Source organism: Symphalangus syndactylus, chromosome 3 (genome assembly GCF_028878055.3).
Source record: "Symphalangus syndactylus isolate Jambi chromosome 3, NHGRI_mSymSyn1-v2.1_pri, whole genome shotgun sequence".
In the NCBI taxonomy this organism is placed as follows: domain Eukaryota; kingdom Metazoa; phylum Chordata; class Mammalia; order Primates; family Hylobatidae; genus Symphalangus; species Symphalangus syndactylus.
In genome coordinates, this window is record NC_072425.2 from 14285683 (window position 1) to 14308821 (window position 23139).

At 54.0% G+C, this 23139-nt stretch overlaps 1 protein-coding gene and 1 long non-coding RNA gene across 3 annotated transcripts in view; one reads left to right on the top strand and one right to left on the bottom strand.

Annotated features, from left to right (window-relative positions):
* The first annotated feature begins 1121 nt into the window (after positions 1-1121).
* Positions 1122-12631, top strand: LOC129478781 (uncharacterized). The gene is made up of 3 exons (XR_008656470.2): positions 1122-1270; positions 2794-2960; positions 12248-12631. It is a non-coding gene; the product is annotated as an uncharacterized lncRNA (long non-coding RNA).
* The window catches only part of ASS1 (argininosuccinate synthase 1), a 55381-nt gene continuing 33888 nt past the window's right edge, over positions 1647-23139 (bottom strand). For both annotated transcript variants that reach the window (XM_055270691.2, XM_055270693.2), the window contains 6 exons: positions 22126-22210; positions 21483-21547; positions 12627-12758; positions 7089-7245; positions 3357-3422; positions 1647-1933 (listed from right to left, as the gene is read on the bottom strand). In XM_055270691.2, the coding sequence (XP_055126666.1) occupies positions 1888-1933; positions 3357-3422; positions 7089-7245; positions 12627-12758; positions 21483-21547; positions 22126-22210 (551 nt within the window). In that variant the 3' untranslated portion in view covers positions 1647-1887. The remainder of the gene's footprint in view (positions 1934-3356; positions 3423-7088; positions 7246-12626; positions 12759-21482; positions 21548-22125; positions 22211-23139) is intronic.

Sequence of the window (23139 nt, forward strand, 5' to 3'; positions counted from 1 at the left end):
GAGAGCCACCATGCCTGGCTAGTTATTTCTTTTCTTAAAGATGCAGCTTATCACTATGGTTAAAGACATAATGGCCGGGTGCGGTGGCTCACGCCTGTAATCCCAACACTCTGGGAGGCGGGAGGCCGGTGAATCACCTGACGTCAGGAGTTCAAGACCAGCCTGACTAACATGGTGAAACCCCGTCTCTACTAAAAATACAAAAATTAGCCAGGCCAGGTGGCGGGTGTCTGTAATCCCAGTTACTCAGAAGGCTGAGGCAGGAGAATTGGTTAAACCTGGGAGGCGTTAGTTGCAGTTAGCCAAGATTGCGCCACCGCATTCCAGCCTGGGTGACAGAGCGAGACTCCATCTTAACAACAACAAAAAGACAAACGCACAAGATTTGGGGACAGCCAGGCCAGGGTTTGGTTCTTGGTTCTGTCACTTGCTAGCTGAGTGGCTTTTGGCAAGTCAATTTATCTGCAGCTTCATTGCTACCTCTACGTAATGGAGATGAAAGTGTCCACCTCCAAGTGTGGTTTTGAAGATTCAATGAGATAATGTGAATAAAGTGTGTAGCGAAGTGTTTGGCACAAAGCTAATATTGAGTCATTTATTATTACCACGGACATTAATAATCAGAGGAAAATAAGTTTTAAAGGTAAAACTTCTTTTGCGAGAAACCCTCATGGACACAGGCAGCGGAGTGGCGAGGCGATCCCTGAGGTCAGGTTCTGAGTTCAGAACCAGGACAAAGCACAGAGCAAGCGGCACTCAGGTCTTCCCCGTGAAGATGCTTTTGGTTGCAAGGAGCAGAAACTCTCTCACTGAGCTGGAGTCCTGAATTCGTTATGATATCAGGTGTCAGGGAAACCAGGCCAAGAGATGCCACCAGCTTTCATGAAGCACCAGTATAGAAATACGGACGCTAATACCATGACCCTCTCTTCCCATCCCTTCCCTCTCCTTTCCTTCTACACCTGCCCTGCGCCCCAGGTGCACAGCATCCCAGCGGTGAGTGCCTGTGTTACAAGCCCTTACTTCCGGCCACGTGCCCAGGCCCAATTCCTGGGGGTTCTGATTGGCCAGCTCGAGTCAGATGTCCATCCACGGTCCAATCAGATATGACAAGGGGGGCCGGATCCACACTACAAACATGGCTGCTTTGGGGCCTGGTTTGTGGACCATGAGAAGTGCTGCCAAGTTCCGGGCTTGCTCTTTTCTCCTCTCTGCTCAGGCCTCTCCCTCCTCCTTCATGATTCAGGCTGCTTTAGGCCACGCAGCTGTGGTAAGTGTCCTAGGGTCACTCATGGTCGCTCTCTATAGAAGCTCCCTGTGGGCTGTGAGTAAAGGTGATCTCCAGAGAAAGGGCTGTGCGTTGATGCCCCCAAAGGGCATCCCCTAAATTTTATTTGGTTTCCTGATATTTGCCACAGGACCACAGTTGGTAACAGATTCCTAGGCTGCTGGCTAGGATCTGACCCAGGCGGCACTTTTGGATTCCTAGTTTTTGCTGGAGTGGGGTCGACTGCCAGATTAACAGGCTGTCTGGCAAATAGCGGCCTTCGGCGGCACTTAGGTCCGAAAACACAAAGGTTGGCCTAAGAAAACCATAATTAACTACACACACACACACACACACACACTAGAAATAAACAAAAGACTAGTTTTGTTTCTTTATTTAATTGTCATTTTATAGCTCCCCACCGCAGCCGCCCCCCACCCTTCCCTTCCATGACGTTTGTAGGCTTCAGGGGGACCAGGGAACAAAGCTGGGGCCTGGCAGCCCCACTACGCTGCCAGCCGGGGAGAACAAGTCACAATTACAAATTATCACAACAATTAGCGCCTGTACTTGGGGGATCTGCAAATTGAGGAGGCCCCAGCTCCTCATTGTACAGGGGTCTATTTGGCAGTGACCTTGCTCTGGAGACGATGATATTCCTTCAGCCTGTAAACCAGATTCAAAACAAAGAAAAATGTAAATTAACAATAACAACACACACTGGGTTCAATTAATTCAGGCAGAATTGGGGTGGCTGGGGCAGCTGTTTGTTAAGATGTGTGTGAAGTTGCCTTTTTTTCTGTTCCCTCTCCCGCCCCGGCCCCTCCTGCCCTCCAATCAGGATAATGTAATTAATTTATCTTGGGGGAAAACATTGTTTGTCATTGTTGAAGACAAAGCGTTTAACTGGCAATAGGAGAAATGAAGAGGCCATTATGTAAGCCTTGTTTGTTCTGGGCCATTTAAAAGGGTTTATAGAGTCATAAAATACAAACAGAGGGCGCAGGAGGCAGGGGAGGTGGAGGTGACGGAGGGGAAGGGAGAGGACCCTGGGCAGATGGGCGGGATTCAACATCTCTCGGGGCATGAGATGCCTCCAGGGACAAGAGACTAGCTCTGGGAGAAAATCGTGGCTCTGTGCCCCCGGCATGTTGTTAGCAAGAGGAGACAGACTTGCATTTTCTTCTAGACTCCAATCCCCATGAGAAGGGAGCTGGTGATGGAGAACCCACAGCAGGACAGGCCCTCCGGACTCAGCTCCACCACCTCCTAGCTGTGTGACCCTTGGAAAGTTACTTAACCACTCAGCCTGTTTGCGGGTAGTTGCAAATTTTGTGTAAGAATTCAATGAGACATCCTAGGAGAGTGCCCCAGGGCAGCTTAGTCTATGTTAGCTGCTGGTGACAAACGACCCTGTTTGCCCTTGAGCACACCAGCCCTGGGCTGAGAGTGCTTGCTGCTGGCACTGCCCCTGGCTCTTCTGCGTGCCAGGGTCTAAGCCTGAGCCGCATGCTTGATTTCCACAGGCTCATATTGAACCTTCACTGCATCTGTGAGGCAGGTACAGCTGACACCCTTACTGGTGACTCACAGAGGATCAAAGGTCTGAGTGATTTCAGATGACGTGCACCACCCTCCTGGGCCATGGAGATCCACGTGGCTAGGATGGTTTCCAGCTAGACCTACGGCTCAGGTATGGTGACAGAAAACAAAGGCTTCTCTCCACCTTTACGCTATTTCCTTGTTTAACCTGCCCTGCAAAGGAGCTCATGGTGGAGTCCCTGTGGCTTAGCGGGAGGGGAGGGCAAGTATCAGAGGCACCGGGTGGGACACAGGAACCTAGGACCCCAGTGCCTAGGACCCTCTGTTGCTGTCGGCTATCAAAGCATGCCTCTGAGGATGCTATGGGCAGATGGACAGGAAAGTGGGGTTTGTCTAGGGCAGGGCAGGGCAGCAGTCAAGGTCCCATCAAAGCCTACCCTTTACACCTGGGGGCTCTCAAAGCCTACCCTTTACACCTGGGGGCTCTCAAAGCCTACCCTTTACACCTGGGGGCTCTGAAGGCCCGTCAGGGCCCTGAGCTTCTCACCTGAGGGAATTGATGTTGATGAACCCGGTGGCATCAGTTGGTTCATAATCACCCTGCACATTCATGCTGCAAGGAGAGTAGAAGCTTGTCAGCTCAGCCTGGCCCTGGCCTCTGCTTGAAGGGAGGACTGCTGGGGCCAGAAGCAGCCTCACCTCCCAGATGCCAGGGCATTTCCCCTGTGTGGGTTCAAACCCTCCCTGCACGTCGGCTTTCCATTTAATTTCTGTACAACTCAGGGAACCCTGTTCTGGGCCAGGCACCAACCCAAAGGTCGGAGAGCTCTAGTGGAGCACACAGCAGCCTCTTCCCTGCTACACAATGTGGCAGGAGGCTAGGAGCAGCCACCCCAGAACTAGCCCTATGAAATCCTACCAACCAGAGCACTCTGTCTGTAAATGGATAACTTGTCCAAGCCACCTGTGCCCTTGGGACTGTGTGGATGGCATCCAGTGACCTGAAGGCTCGGGAGGCCTTGGGGTGTGAATTGCAACAGCACAAAGGCATTTCGCAAGCTACAGGGAGGCCTCCAGCATTCACAGCAAGATTGGCCCACTAAGTCACCTTTCCCCTCATGTGTTCAACCAGTTAGACCTTACCTAATCCATCCTGAAACCTGGGCACCCACCGCCACTGTGTCATGGAAAATGCTGGGTTGACTGCTGCTGTATACTCAGCAGAGCAGATTTTACCTCCCTACAGTTTCCACCTCCCAGACTCACCAGCCTTCTGCTTTGGGGCTCTCCACCCTTAGCTGCTCCTCCAAACCTTCCTAACCATGGCAGTCACTCCAGCCGGCCGACTGGGGTTTGCGTCCTGGCTCCGCCACTTGCCGCCAGAGAGCCCAGGCGAGTATTCCTGCACTCAGAGCCTCGGCCTTGCACTTGTGAAATGCGTGATGGTGGTTAGATGGTGGTTAGCTCTCAGTGCCACATTTGGCCCCACATGAAATAATGTAGCTGGTGCCTGGCACATGGTGAGCACCCATTAGTACTAACACTATTCGTTCACTCATTCATTTGTTCAGGCATTTATTAAGCCCTTGCTGCCTGCCAGGTGCTGGGCCAGATGCCAAGGAAGGAAGAGCAACAGTGGTGTCCACAGGGAGGGGCCAGACGTAAGCAAACAATCACCCATTGCCTTCATTAATTATGGTTGTGCTAAGCACTTAGGACACGTGGACTCAGATGCCTCCTACTCTACAAGGCCAGCCTCTGAGAGGATGGGGTCCCTTGTCATGTCGTGCTCTGAATCAGTCCCTTGTCTGCAGAATTCCAGCCTTGGGACAAAGCTGACTCAAGGTTCTTAAGGTAGGGGTTGGGGGGGCGGTGTCGGTGTTGGGAGGCAGGAGGATCTGCTGCTTTGAGACCCTGAGGCTGGACCTCTGACTGGTTCTTTGTAGACTGTGGACTTTTTACAAGAACAAATGAGGTTTCTGCATCTGCCTGGCCCCAGTGACTTGTTCAGGACCCAGGTCCTGACCTTCACCAGGCCTTGAAGCCAGTGGGTGCGTGGAACTCTCTGCAAAGTCACTCCCATGCTCCTGCACCTCCTTGATCTCCCTTCCTCCCTCCTCTCCGCCTCCACGGCCCCTCCAGGGCTCAGGCACTGAAGCCACTAGGAGCTTGCATTCCCTGGAAGAGGAGGACATGCCAGACTTTTGCTGGCCACCCCTTTCTGTGCAGAGTCAGTGCTTAGGAAGAGCTAGACCAAATTAGACCGCCAAGCTCCTCAGATCCCTTTAACAGACCTTGTTTTAGAAACTGAGCCTCAGCCCCACTGGCCCGTGTACTCAGCCCAGGGAGAACGTAGGACACAGAATCCCCCCACCTCCGTGTCCATCTATCCCTTCACCTCCATCTCTCACAAGTCACAACAAACTCTCTCCATCCCGTTCCCCAAGGTGGGAACTTCCCAACTGCCCTGGCAGCCCCTGCAAAGAGGGCCCACATCCAGGGACAAACTTGTCCCACGAGGCTGCTGGGAGTTCCAAGAGGGGTTTCTCAGGAACTAAAAAACCTCTTTTTAAAATTGTGGTTTGAAGTGAGGGGGGAGGTGGAAAAAGAGTTTACAATGATTTTTTTTTTTTTTTACCTCCCCTGACGGTCTGCAGAAAACCTCTGTGCTTTTATTTTTGCTCATTCGAGTGGCTCTGACCTGCTCTATAATTACGTTACTTTCTACCTACTGTGCCGCGGCATTTCCAGCTCTGCTACCTCTCACGGCTTCCTCGCTGGCCCCTGTGACGCTGTCACTCAAGGGCTTTCAAGTCAGCGATGTAGAAATCAAAAAGAAAAGGGAAATGGTCGGAAACACAGTGAGAATAAATGCTCCTGCTTTTCTCTCTTTTTTTTCCCCTTTCCCTTTTTACTTTATTCATTTAATCTCCCTGAGTGAGACTGTAAGGCTTAATGAAGGGTTGTAAAGATTATTAGAGGCTGTTGATTTGGAGGGGGAGGGAAGAAAGAGCCAGAGAGAGAAAGAGAGAAGATAATTTGACATTTACCCCGACTGATCTAAACGGACTCAGTTGTATTTATGGCTTATAAAGTGTTTAGAAAGATTGAAGGGGGGAGAAACTCAACATGGCAAGGAGAAGGGAAAGAAAAAAGTAATATTGACTGCCAAACAAGACTCGTACTTTAATTCCCAACCAGCCTCCAGGAGGGAGGGGCTGGTCTTAGCCTGAGCTAAGCTGGGCCTTGGGGGACCCACGTCTAGTGGGGGCTGTCTGTCCCACAGGGGCCTGCCCCATCTCTAGTTTGGCCAGGTGACCTCTGGAGGTGACACCTCGTCCCTTGGTGCAGGTCACTCTCATCCACGGGGCGGACACAGGAGTGGCCAATCGTTACCTGCCACCTTTGCCCTGGCTCACCAGGGCCCTCCTGCCCCTCCAGGGGCTCCTCCTTGGCCACCTTCTGCCTGGTCCATCAATGAGAAATCTCCTCATGGTTCCACTTGTGTTTCCTTTTCTTTTTTTTTTTTTTTTTTTTTTTTTTTTTTTTTTTAAAGAGACAGTGCCTAGCTTTGTTACTAAGGTTAGAGTGCAGCAGTGCGATCCTGGCTCACTACAGCCTCCAACTCCTGGCCTCAAGTGATCCTCCTGCCTCAGCCTCCTGAGTAGCTGGGACTACAGGTGCACGCCACCACGCCTGGCTAATATTTTATGTATTTATTTTTTGAGACAGGGTTTTGCTCTGTTGCCCAGGCTGGAGTGCAGTGGCATGATCATGGCTCAATGCACCCTTGATCTCCCAGGCTCAAGAGACGCTCCCACCTCAGCCTCCCAAGTAGTTGGGACCACAAGCACATGCCACCATGCTTAGCTAATTTTTTTATTTTTAGTAGAGATGAGGTCTCACTATGTTGCCCAGGCTGGTCTTGAACTGGGCTCAAGCAATCCTCCCACCTCGGCTTCCTGAGTAGCTGAAATTACAGGCATGCACCACCCCTCCTAGCCAATCCCAGTTATTATACCCAGCCAGACTATCCTGCATTCCTCACAGCCTGCTGCCACCTTGTCTAATTCTACATTCTGGTGATGGTTTGATCCATGCCTTTCTCCCAGCTAGCCTGTGAGTTCCATGGGAGCATAGTGGTGTCTGTATCCTCTGTGACCACTGCTGTGTGCTCTGCATGGTGCCTGATGTGCTCAGGCACAGATGTCTTGAGGATCCAGTCAAAAGATAGGCTCTGCGCCCAAGTGGGAGTCAGAATGAGGTGTGGGGCACCTACCTCACCAGCTCCTCGTTGTAGAGAGACAGTGGGGACTCCCGGCCGAGGATGTACACCTGACCCTTGAGGACGGACACCTGCACTTTCCCTTCCACTCGCTCCTGGGACTTGGCAATGCAGTGGCGGACAAATTCACACTCAGGGCTGTGCCAGAAACCTACAGGGAGGAAAACGGGATACCACTAGGGAGGCCTCCTGCACCGCGAGGACACAGGGAGACCTGGGGCACAGGAAGGGTGCCCTGTGGTTTACCCTGCCATGCAGACCATAACTGCCTCCCGTGAGTATGGCACAATGTGTGCTTGCCAGTGGCTGAGTTGAGGGCCATGCTTTCATAGCCCTGCCCTCTAACCTTGCAAAGGGCCTGTGGGTAAGGAGGTGACCACGTAGGTCATTTCCCTAAGGGTCAGGAGGAGGGAAGTGACCCACTGCTTCATGCCATAGGCATTCAGGAAGTGTCACAGGCCAGCAACTGGGGACACAGTGGTAAAGGGACCCCATCCCTGGCCCAACAGAGGCTCTAATCTTCCGGGGGAGGCAGAAGACCTCAGATAGGACTCAGAGGCACGTGCTGCCTGAGGCTTGGTGATATGGGTGTCCAGTGCAGGCAGCTGGGCAGTGGTTCAGACCATGGCCATGCATAGCCTTCCCCTCTCTGTGCCTCTGTTTCCCCATCTGTTAAGTGGGGATGTCACAGTAATATTTCATGTGGAGCCCCTAGCACTGAGCAGCACTGGCCTTAGGGGCTGCTGTGAACTGGAGTCTTGGCTGGAACCCACCCCTTGGGGTGGGCAGGCCCCTTGGAATCAGTGAGCTGTTTTCTGCACCTGCTGCTGTTTTCCTGGGCAGATAGGCTATTTCTGCATAGATAAGCAGCACTGCACTCAGGCTTCGATCTGGGCTAGCTCCCTGAATCCTCATAGGCAGCACTCTGAGAGAAACTCTCTTAGCCTCTCCCCTTTCTGGGTGACGAAGGGAGGCTCAGAGAAGTTAAGAAACTTCTCCAGGATCACACAGGCTGGAAGTGGGGAGCCTCCATTTGACTTGTGTTCGCCCAAGTTGTAACAACTCTGCTTCCTATGATAAACTTGGAGCTTTCTCTATGGCCGGAACATCCCTTGGTGTGTAGGTGGGGGCAGGAGGTGCCTGAGAAACATGTTCCCTCCCCTCTCCCCCAGAGCCCTAAAGGCCAGGGAGGGGTAGCGCTCAGACCCCAGTCTGCCCCGGGCCTCTCTCTAGCCTCTGCTGATGGAGGCTGGGACCAAGGGGCAGGCAGGCAGGCCATGGTGGGGGGAGGGGACAGGGCAAGGCTAGAGTTTCCTGAAATGGAGCCTGGAAGGTGAGCCCACCTGGGCAGCTGCGGGGCCAGATGGCGCATGATCTCCTGCCCTGATAAAGGGCTGGGTCAGCCCAGGGGCTGCGGCTATTGTGGGAGGCCCAGGCCCCTGAGGGCACCTGCTGAGGCCCTCCGTGGGAAAGGGGACAGGCCTCTGGGATGGAGTCCTGGGGCTTGCAGAGGCAGGGGAGGGCCAAGCACAGAGAGTAGAGGTTGAGTCCTTGCTCTCCAGTGTCCCACCCTTTGAGTCCACATCCCAGCCACACCTGGACAAGTGATGTAACTTCCCTGTGCCTCGGTTTCCTCATTTGCACAGTGAGAAAACATTACTAACCAGAGGTTGTGTGGATGCAGTGAGGGAATGCACAGAGCGCAAAGCGTTTTGCGTTTGCAGTTTGAACACCATGCTCTGTGCCAGACCTCACTGTACACAGGGAGAGAGGCCCAGAGAGGGAAAGAGCCTGTCCAAGGCCACACAGCAAGATTGTAGAAGAGCCCAGGTCTGATGAAGCACTCCTGACTCTGGCCCAGGGCTTTTTCCAACACACCCTGAGACCCTTGTGGAGGGGGCCACTGATGTTCTTCCAGCCCCCCATGCCCTGGTGTCCTGGGCTTGGCCATCTTTCTGATGGAGCTGGGATAATTAGCCCGTTAAGTTTCCAGGCCAGAAGACAGGTAGGAGATGGAGCCAGAGATAGGACAGAGATCTCTGTGGGAGCAACTGGCCTGGGCTTTATCTCAGAATTTTCTGTCTCTGCCCCATGGGGGTCTTCTGCTCAGATTTCTTTTCCCAGCAGACCCAGCCTTGGTCGGGGGACAGCGAGCCGGCACAAGCTGCATCGGGGGAGACCCTGCACCCCCTAGACCTGCAGATCACTGTGGGTGGGGCTTAGGGCTGAACTGGAGAGGGACCCCTCCCCCGTGCTGCTAGGCCCAGCCAAACACACGCGATCCTTTCTAACTGGAGCAATTCTGTGTGAGTTGCACATTATACCCATTTTATTGCTGGATAAATGGAGGCGAGGGGAGAAGAGGTGAGCTATACCCCCTAGATGAGATGCTCCACTGGGCCCTGCCAGGGTCCTGAAGCTGGGGTCCTACCAGGCTAACCCTGGTTGCCACTCCTGGAGACAGTCTGCCTGAAGCTCACACAGCCAGACCAGGACATTTGGGAATGGTGGGAGAGGAGAGGGAGCCAGCCAGCCAGCCACATACAGACACACAGATGCAGGGTGGCAGTGGTCACAGAACCTAGAGCCTCTAGGAGTGAGGCTGGGGCAGGAGGGCTTCCCCGTGCCTCAGTCTCCCTACCTGTGCCGAGACCACAGGGGCTCTGAGGAAGCCAAGCATTACAGCAGAATGGTGGGCTTTCCACCCAGGAGCTAGATGGGACTGGGAAGAGACCCTGGTGTGCCCTCAGCCTGGTGCCCTTTATTTGACAGGAGGGGAAACTGAGGCTCAAGGAAGCGACAGCCCTGCTCAAGACCATTAACCCAGCCAGAGGCAAGACTCCCAAGTGCCCCGCCTCCACACTGGGAAACCACGCCAGGCACTCCCAGTTATTTCACACACTGGAATAAGCACTCTCTGCCAGACATTGTTCCAGATGCTTCACAAGTACTCATGCTTTTAGTCCTCACCCACCAGACAGGTAGAACTGTTATTCCCACTCTTCAGATGGGAAAACTGAGGCCTAGGGAAGGTAAGTAACATGATCAAGCAAAGCCCTGGTCTATACCATGTCTGTATCCCTCATGGGGAAAATCGCATCAAACAGGCCCTCCGAGCTGTGGGGGTCAGCCTGCTGCCCGAGGCCGATCTTGATGTTTGCGGGGCCCTGGATGTCAGCGGACCAGGGCAAAGTTAATATTAGTGATAATTACCCAGAAGAAGCCCCTACTGTCCCTCGCCTCCACTCTGAGGTTTTGTTTCCTTTTAAGTCTCCTAATCATTATACCTCAGTTTGGGACGTAGAGGGCTTGTCGTTAGCTGACAGAGCAGGGACTCAACGCAGCCAGTCTGGTGTAGAGGCATCGTGACCGCAGCCAGGAGCCAAACTGTGCCCTACACCCAGGGTTCCCCTGTCTGTGCCGACGCGCCCCTTGATCACGAGCATCCTGGAATCTGCTGGAGTAACTGGGAACTTGGCCGCTACAGCTGGCCTGTCCCCGGCTCAAAGCTGCCCATCACCAGCCAGGAGAGCCTGGGCGAGTGTCTTCACCTGGGGGCCTCACCTCTGTGCAGCTAATATTAGATAATACCCCATCAGGTGCCCAGCTCAGAGCCTGGCAGGATAAGTGGCAGCCATGGCCGCAGCCACGGTGGGATCAGCCTCCGTGGAGGCCCCGGAGCAGCCCGGCCAGGTGCTCTCTCCTCCGCCACATCTTAATGACTCTCTCAGTTTGTAACTAAAATCCTCCTTTCGAGGTTGCAGTCCTGCCCCAGCCCGCAGGAGACAATGGCATTTAAGCACCTGTCTGTACCTGGGAAAGGGGGCAGCAACTCGGCTTCAAAGCCGCCAGGAACAATGGCAGGGAGCAATAACGCCAGCCAATAACCATCGAGCCCTCTTGAAATCCTGAGATGAGTTACAGTGATTAGGAGGCTTAAAAGGAAACAAAATCTGGGAGTGGAGGGGAAGAGGCGAGGGGAGGAGAGCTTAGCCCAGGTAGCTATTAGATTAACTAATACTAACTTTGCATGGGTCCCCTGATGTCCAGGCCCCGGCAGATGTGAGGGTCAGTCTCAGGCAGCAGCCTGTCCTCCCACAGCTCAGGGCAGCTGTTTGTAATGCCCCAAATCAGGGCTATGTGTATGTTATGGAGGGGGGCGGGAAGGGCCAGAGAGTCAGTATTTTAGGCTCTTTGGGTCCTACAGTCTCTCTCAAAATGGCTCAACCTACCCTTGCCGCTCCAGGGGAGCCACAGACAATACAGAAACAGCCACCTCACCCGGCGTGAGCCGCCGTGCCCGGCAACGCTTGAATTTTACATAATTTGTCATGAAATAGCATTTAAAAAATTTTTTTTTTCCTCCCAACCATTTAAAAATGTAAAAACTGGCCAGACGCAGCGGCTCATGCCTGTAATCCTAGCACTTTGGGAGGACAAGGCGGGCAGATCACCTGAGATCAGGAGTTTGAGACCAGCCTGGCCAACATGGTGAAACCCCATCTTTACTAAAAATAACAAAAACTAGCCAGGCATGGTGGCGCCTGCCTGTAATCCCAGTCACTCTGCAGGCTCAGGCAGGAGAATCGCTTGAACCAGGGAGGCGGAGGTTGTAGTGAGCCAAGATTGCACCATTGCACTCCAGCCTGGGCAACAAGCGCGAAAGTCCGTCCCAAATAAATAAATAAAATAAAAATGTAAAAACTATTCTTAGCTCACGGGCTGAACACAAACAGGTGACAGGCTGGATTTGACCCAGGGACTGTAGTTTGGGGACCTCTGTTACACCACATGAGGGTTGGATTTTGGAGTCAGGAGGCCTGGATTCCAAGGCATGGAAACCCAGGCTCCTCACCTGCAAAACGGGGACACGCCCCCGTCAGGTGCTCATGTCACCCACTGGTCCTTCCACACATGGGCTGGATGTGTGACAGGGCTCAGGCCCTGTGGCCACCCCGGTGGTTTCATGGTCAAGATCTGGCTCCTGCAGTACTGGGGTCTGGGGCTGAGTTTCTGGTCCGGGGAGCCTCTCCCTCAAGTTCATGGAGTAGGTCCAGGTTCTGCCTGGAGACAGCCTGACTTGGGGGTCAGACCCAGCTAGGCCACTTCTGGTTTTATGCTTTCCTTCTGAGCCTCAGTTTCCTCATGTACAGGGAGCTGCAGACCTCCTGGGAAAGTTGTGAGGACCATGTGGGGTGATGCATGTCACCGCACAGTACCCAGTGCCTGGCACGTGCTGGAGTCATGCAAACTGTAGGCGATGGAAGCTGCCGGACACCTTGAGAAGCCAGTGCATCTCCCTGGACACACCCCATGTCAAGGCAGGTTCTAGCATCCCCTTGCTCCCTCATGCCCTGCACTTTCCCTCAACCCCCTTCGGCCTGCACCTTTTAGGGTCTCACACGAGGATGGCAGTGGGTAGCAGGGGAGGAAGGTGCTGATACGGAGGGGAGGGCCAGGCCCGAGAGCCTGACAGTGATTTGGGATCCCTTGTGGGGTGGTTAGAGGGGGCAGCCGTAGAGTCTTACGCACCAGTATACACCAGCTCAGCAAATTTCAAGCCCAGGCCTTGTTTGATTTTGCGCACTTCCCGGTCCATGGTGAAGGCCTCGATGTCTAAATGAGCGTGGTAAAGGATGGTGCCTGCTGGGGTCTCGTAGATACCTAGCCATTTTTCCAGGCAGGGGGAAAAGGGAGAAAAAAGAGAGAAACGCATGAAACCCAAACTGTCAGCAAATGACAAAAAAAAAATAATAGTAATAATGACTCGTCTGACAGGAGACAAGCCGGTCGGACCCATTCACTCCCAGCTTGCTGCAAAATGCATCTGTCATTATGTTCATGCTGGGGCCACGACAGTCCACTCTGCGGCTTGTGGAGAAAATGTCTAGATGCCCCCTTTGAAGGGGCCCCAGACGCTAGAAAATGACAGGGTTTCGGAGCAGCAACCCCTCCCTCCCCATGCGTGCCCACCGGCCCGAGGTTGAAAGCCTGTAATTAAAGCGACTACGGCAGGGCCCAGAGCCCCAAATATCCCTTCCTCCCTTCCACCAGGGAGCCAGGGGAGGGGGACGTCTATGCACATACATGTACACATGTGTACACACATGCCACCTTCAGCCCGTGGGGCCCCTGCGGGCAGGTCTCTCCAGAGGGCACTGGGGTGGCAGAGGGCTTGGGCAATCACCTAGGCTGACCCCACTGTACAGATGGGGAAACTGAGTCCAAGAGGGGAAGGGACTTGCTCTAGGTGGAGCTGGGAACTGAATGCAGGCCCCCGAGTCCCTCACCAGTGCTGTCTGCTGCCCTGTAAGTCACCTGGCCATGGAGGCCCAACCCTGGAAGGTCAGAGGAGAGGGGATTGCTCAAGTGCCCTCTTGTAACCTCAGGCCCAGTCCCTCCATTTGGAAAACAACCTGCTTGGAACAGATGATCTCCGAGTGACACAGAAGTGCCTGGCCTCGGGCTGAGCTGGGTCTCGGGGAAGGTCCAACTGCATTGGAGGACAGTGGGGCACCAAGAGGCAGGACTGCCCACACCACACACCCCAGGCCCCCTCTTGCCCCAGGAGTGCGACCTCTCGCATCAACTTCAGAGCTGGCCTTGGGCAAGCCCGCCCTGCAGCTGCTGTCTGGGTGGCGCAGGGGCCATAGCTCCCCCATCTCCATGGATTCTACCCCCAGAGCTTCCTTTCTTCCACCATACGTTACATCACTAAAGGGGCAGGTTCTTAGTTATCCTGGGAATTTACTAACATCTTTCTACAGTGGCTGCTTGAAAAAAACCCAGAAAGGATCTGTACACTCATGTTCATAGAAGCATTAATCACAATAGCCAAGAGGCGGAAGCAACCTAGGTGTCCATCGAGGGATGAGTGAAGAAGCAAAATGCGGTCCATCCATACGATGGAATATTATTCAGCCTTAAGAAGGAAGGGGGCCGGGCGCAGTGGCTCACGCCTGTAATAATTCTAGCACTTTGGGAGGCCGAGGCAGGTGGATCACCTGAGGTCAGGAGTTCAAGACCAGCCTGGTCAACATGGTGAAACCCCCGTCTCTACTAAAAATACAACAAAAATTAGCCAGGCATGGTGGTGCATGCCTGTAGCCCCAGCTACTTGGGAGGCTGAGGCAGGAGGATCACTGGAGCCTGGGAGGCAGAGGTTGCAGTGAGCTGATTTCACACCACTGCACTCCAGCCTGGGTGACAAAGCAAGACTCCGTCTAAAAAAAAAAAAGGAAGGAAATCCTGACACATGCCACAGCATCAACATAAGGCCGTGACGCTAAGTGACAAAGACCAGGCACAAACACTGTATGTTCCACTCGTGGGAGGTCCCTCGAGTTGTCAAAAATCATATAGCCAGAAATGGTGGCTGCCAGGGGCTGGAAGAGGGAAAATGGGGAGTGTTTCATGGGGCCAGAGTCTCAGCTTTGCGAAATGAAAATGTTCTGGGGGTGGGCGGCAGTCACAGCGGCACAGCCCTGGGAAGGGACCTGATGCCGTTGAGCGGCACACTTGCGCATTTTAAATGGTTCATTTTATGTTACATGTATTTTACCACAATTTAAATTTTTTTTTTTTTTTTTTTTTTAAACCATGAAGGATATTGGTTTTGACTCTGAAGCCCACTGGGGATCTGGGGAGGCTGAGTCTGCTGAGCCCTCGTGCACTAACCAGAAGTTTCCTCCTTGGAGAACTCCTCCAGTCTTTGATCTTTAAGCCTTAGAATCACAAGAATGTCAGAGCTTGCATTAGGATCAATCCGGTACTGTGTTCTCCCGACTGTTAGCTGCTAACCTAATATTCAAACAGCCTGCGGCAGAAGCCCAGCATATAGAAGAGATGGCAGAGGCTGTGCTGGGAGGAACAGAGGCCCCTCTGCAAACTCTGGACTCGCCTTAAATCTAGTCTCACACACCAGTTTTACAAATGAGAACCTGAGGCCTGGGGAGGGGGGTGGCTTGCCTAATACCACCCAGCCAACTGGAGCGGGAATGGGCCCAGCACCGGGGTCTCCCATCTCGGCTCCACGTGGCCTCGAAGGGCCTTTGGCAAAGTGATCAACTGCTAACCAGAGGGTGAGAGAAAAAGCCCAAGTCCGGACTGTTGCTGTGGAGGAAAAGCTTGGTTCTCACCATGGCTCCATGTTCCCGGGTGGAAGGGAACCTCTCTGGGTGCTTAGTTCTCTCATCTGTAAACCCCTGATATACTGGTGTCAGGTGACATGCTCATGAAAGCCCCTCAGATCAGCCAGGTGCAAATATGAGTATCGTGTGCTATGAAAGAGCCCACCCCGCTTCATTGGTGGGGGCTGCAGCCTTCGGCATCTCCACCGTCTGAATCTAGTTGTGACCTCTGATTAGGAAATGGCCTCTCTCCAAGTTTATGCAGAGATCCAAGCCCTCAAATCCCTCGGGAGTTCCTCAGGCCTCACCGTGACTCTTGTAAACACAGTTCAAATGGGCCGGTCATCATTTTCTGCAGAGCAGTGCAGAGCCACAAACCAGGAAGGGGTAAAAAGGCTGATGGCGGCAGAAACAGGAATGACTGAGAAAAGTCATTATAGACAGCCTGGAGAACAGGGACATAGAACTTAGCCCAGGCCAGGTGTGCGGGGGCTCACACCTGTAATCCCAGAACTTTGGGAGGCCAAGGCGGGAGGATTGCTTGAGCTGAGTTCAAGACCAGCCTGGGCAACGTAGTGAGACCTCATCTCTACCAAAAACTTAAAAAAAGGAGCTGGGTGTGGCGGCATGTGCCTGTGGTCCCAGCTACTTGGGAGGCCAAGGTGGGAGGATCGTTTCAGCCCAGGAGTTCAAGACCAACCCGGGCAATGTAGGGAGACCCCATCTCTACAAAAAAATGGTAAATTAGCTGGGTGTGGTGGTGTATGCTAGGTGGGAGGATTGCTGGAGCCCAGGAGGTTGAGGCTGCAGTGAGTCATGATCGTACCATCGCACTACAGCCTCGGTGACAGAGCAAGACCCTGCCTGAAAGAAAAACAAAACATGACGACCCCAAACAAACCTGACAGCACCAAGAAAACCACCAGAAAGGGGAATGGTTCAGCAGTGTGTTCAGAAAGCCCAGTGTGTGCAGAAACGGGAAATCTCTGCTCCAAAATGGCAGATATAACAATAATGTTTGAGGAGCAAGTTTTCAATCAATCAGCCTAGAAACCTTATTACCAGAAATAACACAATTGCCCAAGAGCCACCAAGAGCACGACACTGACAAAGTCCTGGTGGTTCTCCCATCCTGGCACATAGTAGAACTCGATACATACTGGGTTGGAAACAGGCCTTCTAGTGATTAGTTTGGGTACATTTTGGAAAATTCCAGAAACTTGCAAAGCCCATCCTTACACTGGCCACAGAGTCGTATTGCCATCCTGGGCAGGCCAGTAGCAGGAGCCCTCCTCATTTTTAACTCCTAGATACCTACGCCCGCCTCCCTGTCCTCAGCTGGGCCAACTGTGGGGCAGTCCAAACTATATTTGCAGGGCTGGAGCTGGGCACCAGGAGTCCTACAACCATGCTTTACAGAAAGTGCCCAGCTTGGCTCTGCTGTGTGACTTTGGCCGGTCTCAGCCCCCTCTCTTAGACCCAGGCAACCCATCTGGAAAACAAGAAGGCTGCAAGTTCCTGCTGCTCTGACATTCCAACTTCCTTTGGGACCTATCCCAAAGGTAAGTGTTCAGAGCGTCCTCCAGGTGTGCCCTACTTACTGACAGTCTTGTCTCGAGAACACTCGAGGCCACAGCATCGCCTGCCATCAGTCCAGAGAGGGGAGGGCGCAGGTGGGCTCAGGGCTCGAGGAAGAGCTGTGACTTGCCCAAGGTCCTCCAGCTACTGGCCCATCACAGGTGTCCCCAGGAAAATGAGGCCAGTGCCACCGGGAGCAGAGAGTGTCTGGTGGGCGGAGGCCAGGCAGAACCCCCCTCTTCCTGAGCCCCCAGCACCGGCTTCCTGGCTGCCACCCTCCCAGGCAGCCTCCGGAGGGCTCGTGGGCAAGGGGAAAGTCTGCAGCCACAACACGCACCAGCACAATTAATATTCCTGCTCCTTTTCTTCGAAGGTGTTAAAGTTAATTGTGATGGATCAAAAAGCTTGTTTTTAGGTTGCCACTGACTGGCGCACGCACGTGCATGTGTGTGTGTGTGTGCATTTTAAAGCTCTTCCCTCTCCACAGGGGTAAGGGGTACAGATGATTTCTGTGTGTTTCTTCTGGAAAAAAAAAAAAAAAAAGTGACAGAAACCTGATGCTAAAAGACTATGGATTTGGGGCTTTTGACAGTCGGCATACAAACCACTGCGCAGAGAGGAGGAAATGACAGCTGAGCCTCCGTGTTGCCGTGGAAGAGACAACAGACATCTTTGGAGTGACACGCACAGCATCTCCAAGTGTCTACTTTCATCTCCCCGTGTTTACAGGAAAAAGACAGAGGTGTCAGCAGTTCTCTGTGGATTAGCTTCAATCACACCATAATTACTGCCAAGAAGGGTGCAGCGGGGAGTGGGGAGAAGGGCAAGGAGCTAGGGGTGGCCAGGGTGGCTGGGGGGAGAGTGGACCAAGCAGAAAGAGGTGGGAACCAAACAGCTGCTGTGGCTCAAATTCTTCTCGTCTGTCCCTGAGGCTGCCAGGTTAGCCAGAATGAGCAATTTTGCAGAATTGAGTGGGATCCGCCAGCTCAGCTGGGGCCCTGGCTGGAGGTGAGGGCACCTGGACTAAAGGCTCTGGTCCTTTGGGAAAGTAGAAGAAGTGATTTGGAAGAGGTGGGGCATGGGGGTTGGCTGGAGCCCAAGGGCTCCCCTCTTAGGTACCAGGGCCAAGGTGAGAGGCAGTTGCCATGGTGATGGGAGGCAGGTCAGGGTGGGACTCTAGCCATCCTCTATGCTCCTGGTGCCTGGCGGGCCCCATCCTGGGTGGACCTCTGGGGCTGAAAACCTCTGCTTCACAGGTCTCCCTCCATTCTCCATCTGGAATGTTCCAGATGGTGGGTGGGCACGTTGGGCAAGTGGGTGGCAGCCCTTGTTCCTTCTGGGCCAGAAAGTGAAGGAGGAAGGGAGACAGGAGGGGAGAGTGGGGAAGGGGAGGAGGATGTGCAAAGAGGGAAGGGCAAGGGAGGGAAGAGGGGAGGGAGGAGGAAAGGGAGAGAGGGAGGAGGAAAGGAAGGCAAGGAGGAGGAGCAAGGCGGGGGCAGGCAGAGGTGAGACGGGCAGGGCTGGGAGGAGAGCAGAGAGGGGAGAGCGGCCGGAGAAGTCTGGGGCCAGAGAGGAGAGAGAGAAAGAAGCTGAGCACAAGGACATGCGCTGGCTCCTTCCCGGCTTCCCTCCGGCCTGCCTTGCCCCTCCTTCTCCTCCCCACTGATTTCATTTACTTCACTTAATTAGCCCCCCTCCAGAGTTAAAAAGATAATGTGATAATAACATGTGAACAGCCACAATACGGAGAAAGCTACTCCAGCCGCAGCTTCCCCAGCCTCCTGTCCCTGACCCTGAGCGCCGCTGACTAGGCCACCCCAGACCCAGGGCACTGGCGCTACCCAACTCCCTACACGCCCCCAACCCCCCAGAGACAAAATCAGCCCTTAACGAATTTCAATTACGAGCTTTGTAAAATCAATACAAATGACATTTTCCCCTTGTACACCGAGATACGGACAATAGCATCTTTCTGTTCTGCCCTCAATATAATTGACGATTAACAGCTTCTCTCATTACTGTACGCTTAATAAAAACCTTGTCATGGGGGAATCCACGGTGCCCTAATTTACCGTCTCTCCTCTTTCCTTCTCACATGACATATTGGGAGTAGAGAAATAAAAACAAGACACCACCCTAAAATTACCTAGCAACTTTCTCTTCTCTCCCCAACCCAAAGCAAGAAAATAGGCAAGTGAGGACATTCAGAGGGAGATGATGTGACCTCCTCATCTGGCCCCTTGACAATTGGAGTTCCAGAGGGAGAAACTTGCCTAAGATCACAGAGCAAGTTCTTGCCGTCAGAATCCCGATTTTCTTCCCTGTACAACACTGACTCAATTCTGTGCTTTTAGGGACAGCCTCCAACAGTCCACACAAAGTACCAGGGCAAAGTGAAGGCTGGGCCCCAGGAAGCTTTCCCCAGGTGGGTGGTAAGGAGCCACGGGGTTTGGAACAGACTGTTGATCTCATGGCTCTGACCTTCTTAGGGCATGAGGCCCCCATTCTGGGAAAAAGGTCCAGCCTCCCTGGAATGCTCTCAGCTACCATTCCACATTCAGAATAGTGCAGTCCAGGGTCTTCATCACTAACCACCTCCTTCAGTTCATTTTTGCTCAACTCTGCTTGACTCGACCCACCTCGTGGGATGCAATTTCACAATGACTTCAGGCCAGTCCTTATCTTTCCAATAGGGAAGGCAATACATTTTCATCACGTATGCCAATCCTGATCGTTTGGTAGTGCCTGCAAGCAGCCCTGAGATACCTCTGGAGTCAACAGGATAGTGCCAGCATTGACCGGTGATGCCTGCCACAGGCATGACAAGGGCATAATAACAGGTGCAATACTGGAACCCTCCCACCCCCCGCCACACTGACAGCTCCCAGAGGGTGGGGGCTGCTTCTGTCCCCATTTCACATGCCCTGGGGACTCATGGCTATTTATGGAGCACTTCCAGTGTACCAGTTCCTGCCACCATACATGAGTTTGAACCCAGATCTGTCCAACTCCAGTCTAAGCTCTTAGCCCTCCACTCCATGCCACTCTGGGCCCAGATGGCAGTCCGGGTCCTGCCACTAAAGTGCCTGGGACTTGAAGCAAGCCCTCTATCCCACCCCTCCCCAGCCCTGGCTTCCCCATCTGTAAGTGGGGTGCTGGTGTGTGGCTCCTCAAGGTCCCTCCCAGCTCTCCCTGGAGGGTGCCCACCCCGCTGGCTCCCAAGGGCAGGCTGCAACAAAGGGGCATCTAATCACATGTGAATATAGGTAAGAGACAAAGGTAAGCCAGGATAAAAAGGAGCAGCTAATTAGCAACATTGTTCTCAAGGCCTTCCTAGAGCTGCAATTAGGTTGTTTCTCCTGAATGACAGCAAGCAAGGAGCTAAAACCACAAGAAAGAGGCAAGCCCGCCTCCCCCTTCCGTGCTCCCATGCCTTTCGAGGTAAATGCAAACAGGTCAGAGCCAGAGTGATGCAACTCCCAACGCTTGCCACATTACACTTGGGGAAACTGAGGCCTAGCGATAGATGACAAGTCCAAGGTTGTTGGGCAAGGCAGGGAAAACCTGGGACCAGAACCAGGCATCCTGCCCTCCGGAGCACCACCCTTTTCTTCTGGCCCACATGGGGTGATCGGCTCTCTTTGGATTTTAGAATCTTAGTAAAAACAGCCTGAGAGACATGGGTCTGTGACTATACCGTGGCCAGGTGTTATTTGGCTGTGGTATCTTTTCAAATCGACCCTAAGCAAAGAGATCTGAACACTTACCAAAACGGGGAGCCCTGACCCCACCACCGGTATTAAAAATTCAGGTGCCCAATTCAGGGGCTCCGACTGCTGAAACCTTGCTCTCTCCCTCTTAGGACCCCCAAGAAAGAACACAGCATGGCTTTATCACACACTGGCAGACCCTCAGGGAGCTGAGATCCCCTTGGTGTATGAATGGGGAAACTGAGTCCTGGAGAGGAGGGTGTGGTCAAGATGAAATGGTGAGTGGCTGACAAAGGGAATCATGGGCTTTGGCTACTAAGAGAAGACAGAGGCACCTGCCTGGGGACCAACTGTCCTGCTCCTAGGCCCAGCCACAGGTGGATACGCGGCTAGGCAGGTTAGAGGCCAGCAGAGGTGGCAGGCATGTCACACCGAAGCTCAGCCTCAACTGCGGCACAGCCCCATCCCTGGAAAAAGGGCCCGTGAGCCGTGCCTGATGCTGGGACAGGCCCTTAGGCCCTGGCCAGCTCCCAGCGCCTGTGCAGCCACAGCGCCCACCCCTGGCAGGATTTTCGCCCTGCCTGGCCGGCGGCCTCCATGCGGCCTTAATGACCACGAAATCGGGCCTGCACGGTCTGCCTCCAAACCTGGCCTGCCCGCCCCAGACACAAGACAGCCTGACCTCTAGGCCTGGCCCTGGCCTCCCTGCTCCTTGGAGACTCCCTAGGCGCTCCTGGGCCTCTCCCAGCCCTTGGACAGCTCTTCTCATAACACCCTGAAAGTCAGTGGCAAAGGGCCCACGATCCCCACTTGGCAGGAGGGAAACTGCAGTCTCAGGGGGTGTGGTGAAAGGACGTGCCCAAGGTCGCCCACGTAGCGTGGGGGTAGTAGCGTCCAAATGGGACAGGGTCTCGGATCTCTGGGTTTGCTGGGCCCCAAGGCAGACCCTGAGGCGGGCTGAGCAGACTCACCTCGGGACTTCATTCCAATGAAGCGGTTCTCCACGATGTCAATACGGCCCACGCCGTGCTTGCCCCTGTGGGAAGAACCGGTCCGTTAGGTTCAGGCGCTACCGCAAGGCTCAGTTACCCACCCAGCTGGGCTGTCGCAGGGTGGGCACAGATTAGGCCACACAGTAGGCAGCATTTCAGGATCTAAGACTCAAGAGGACATCTGAGCCAGGTGACCTAGTCCAGGTGCCCACTGGACAGGTGGGGAAGCTGAGGCCCAGAGAGCAGGGATTGCCCAGGTGTGAGCTCAAATTGTTCCATCTGCTACCTGTGTCCTGGGGCCCTGCCTAGCACCAGAGCTAACTACTGCTCCCTTTCCTTCTATCCTGGCCTCCCATCCAGCCAAGGGCCTGAGAGCCCCAGCCTAATGATCCCTTGGAGGCAGGAGACCGCCTGGGGTTGTTATCTTCCAAGGCTAAGGACCACGGAGACTCTCCTGCCAAATGGGTCCCCCTGGTCCGGGAAACTCTGGCTATGGGGAAGGGACACGGCCTGTGCTCCCCATCCCTGAGCCTGAGCCACAACCATTAGCTCCAACGGTCCAGGCTCGTGCTCGCCCAAGACAGCGGTTCCCAGGAGGCCGGACAGGGCTGCAGACACTCACGCGACTTCGTTCAGGTACATGAAGAGCTCCAAGGAGGTCTGGTGGGTGGTGCCATCCTTGACGTTGGTCACCTTCACAGGGACCCCTAGGGTGGGAAGTGAGGGCAGTGGGCCTCTGGGCCCGGCTCAGCGGAGGAGCCTGCACCCGCCACCCCACCCTCTCCCTCCTCCCGCAACGCCTTAAATGGATGTGACAGATATGGACTCCAAATGACTCCTTCAAAAGCCCTGTGCAGGTTGAGGCCTGCTGCAGGGAGAGAAGGGGCGAGAAAGCCCCCCAGAATGAAAGGGAAAATGCAATAAAAACGCTCTCCCCCACCCTCCCATTCTCTTTGCCCCTTTTGCATTTAGGGGCTGTGAAATTGGAACCAGGCCCTGAACTAATTGAATTTCACGCTCCACCACTGTCTTATGCCGGGAGCACCTTCTGTCCCACCAGTCACCCGGGGGCCGCCTGGCCGAGGTGTGGCTGGGCTCAAGCACACACATACTCGCTCACACATACACACAGCCCCCTGACACGTCTGTCAGGCGGACGGACCCTGCGCCCCGACCCTGTACCCCAGACCCACACGCAGCCATCTGATTGATGGGGGTGACAGGGTGCCCGCTCCAGCAGGCGAGGTGTCGGCAGCGTCCCTGAATCTGAGGAGCTGGGTCTGGGGTGGCAGGAGGGCAGGAGGGAAGGGGTTGGTGGGGGCAGTGGGTGGGTTCGGGGTTGACTTTGAATAGCAAGGGGCACTTTCTCGAGCGGTGTGAAATGAGCAATAAATGTATTGGGGCTAACAAGAGAGCTGAAACAGTGACAAAGAAAAGCTGTTCAAAGTTGGCGGCTAATCCCCCACCCATCTGCCCGGCTCATTACCATGGAGCGAGCCATCGGGTGCCAATCAGGCCTCAATAGCGGCTTTCGAGGCTTTATTAGCCAGGCGCCGCTTGGAGGGGCTTCACTCAAGGCGCTGTCAGCCTCGCCATTCTTAACCCCCATTTCCAGGGGTTTTATAACTTGGTTGTA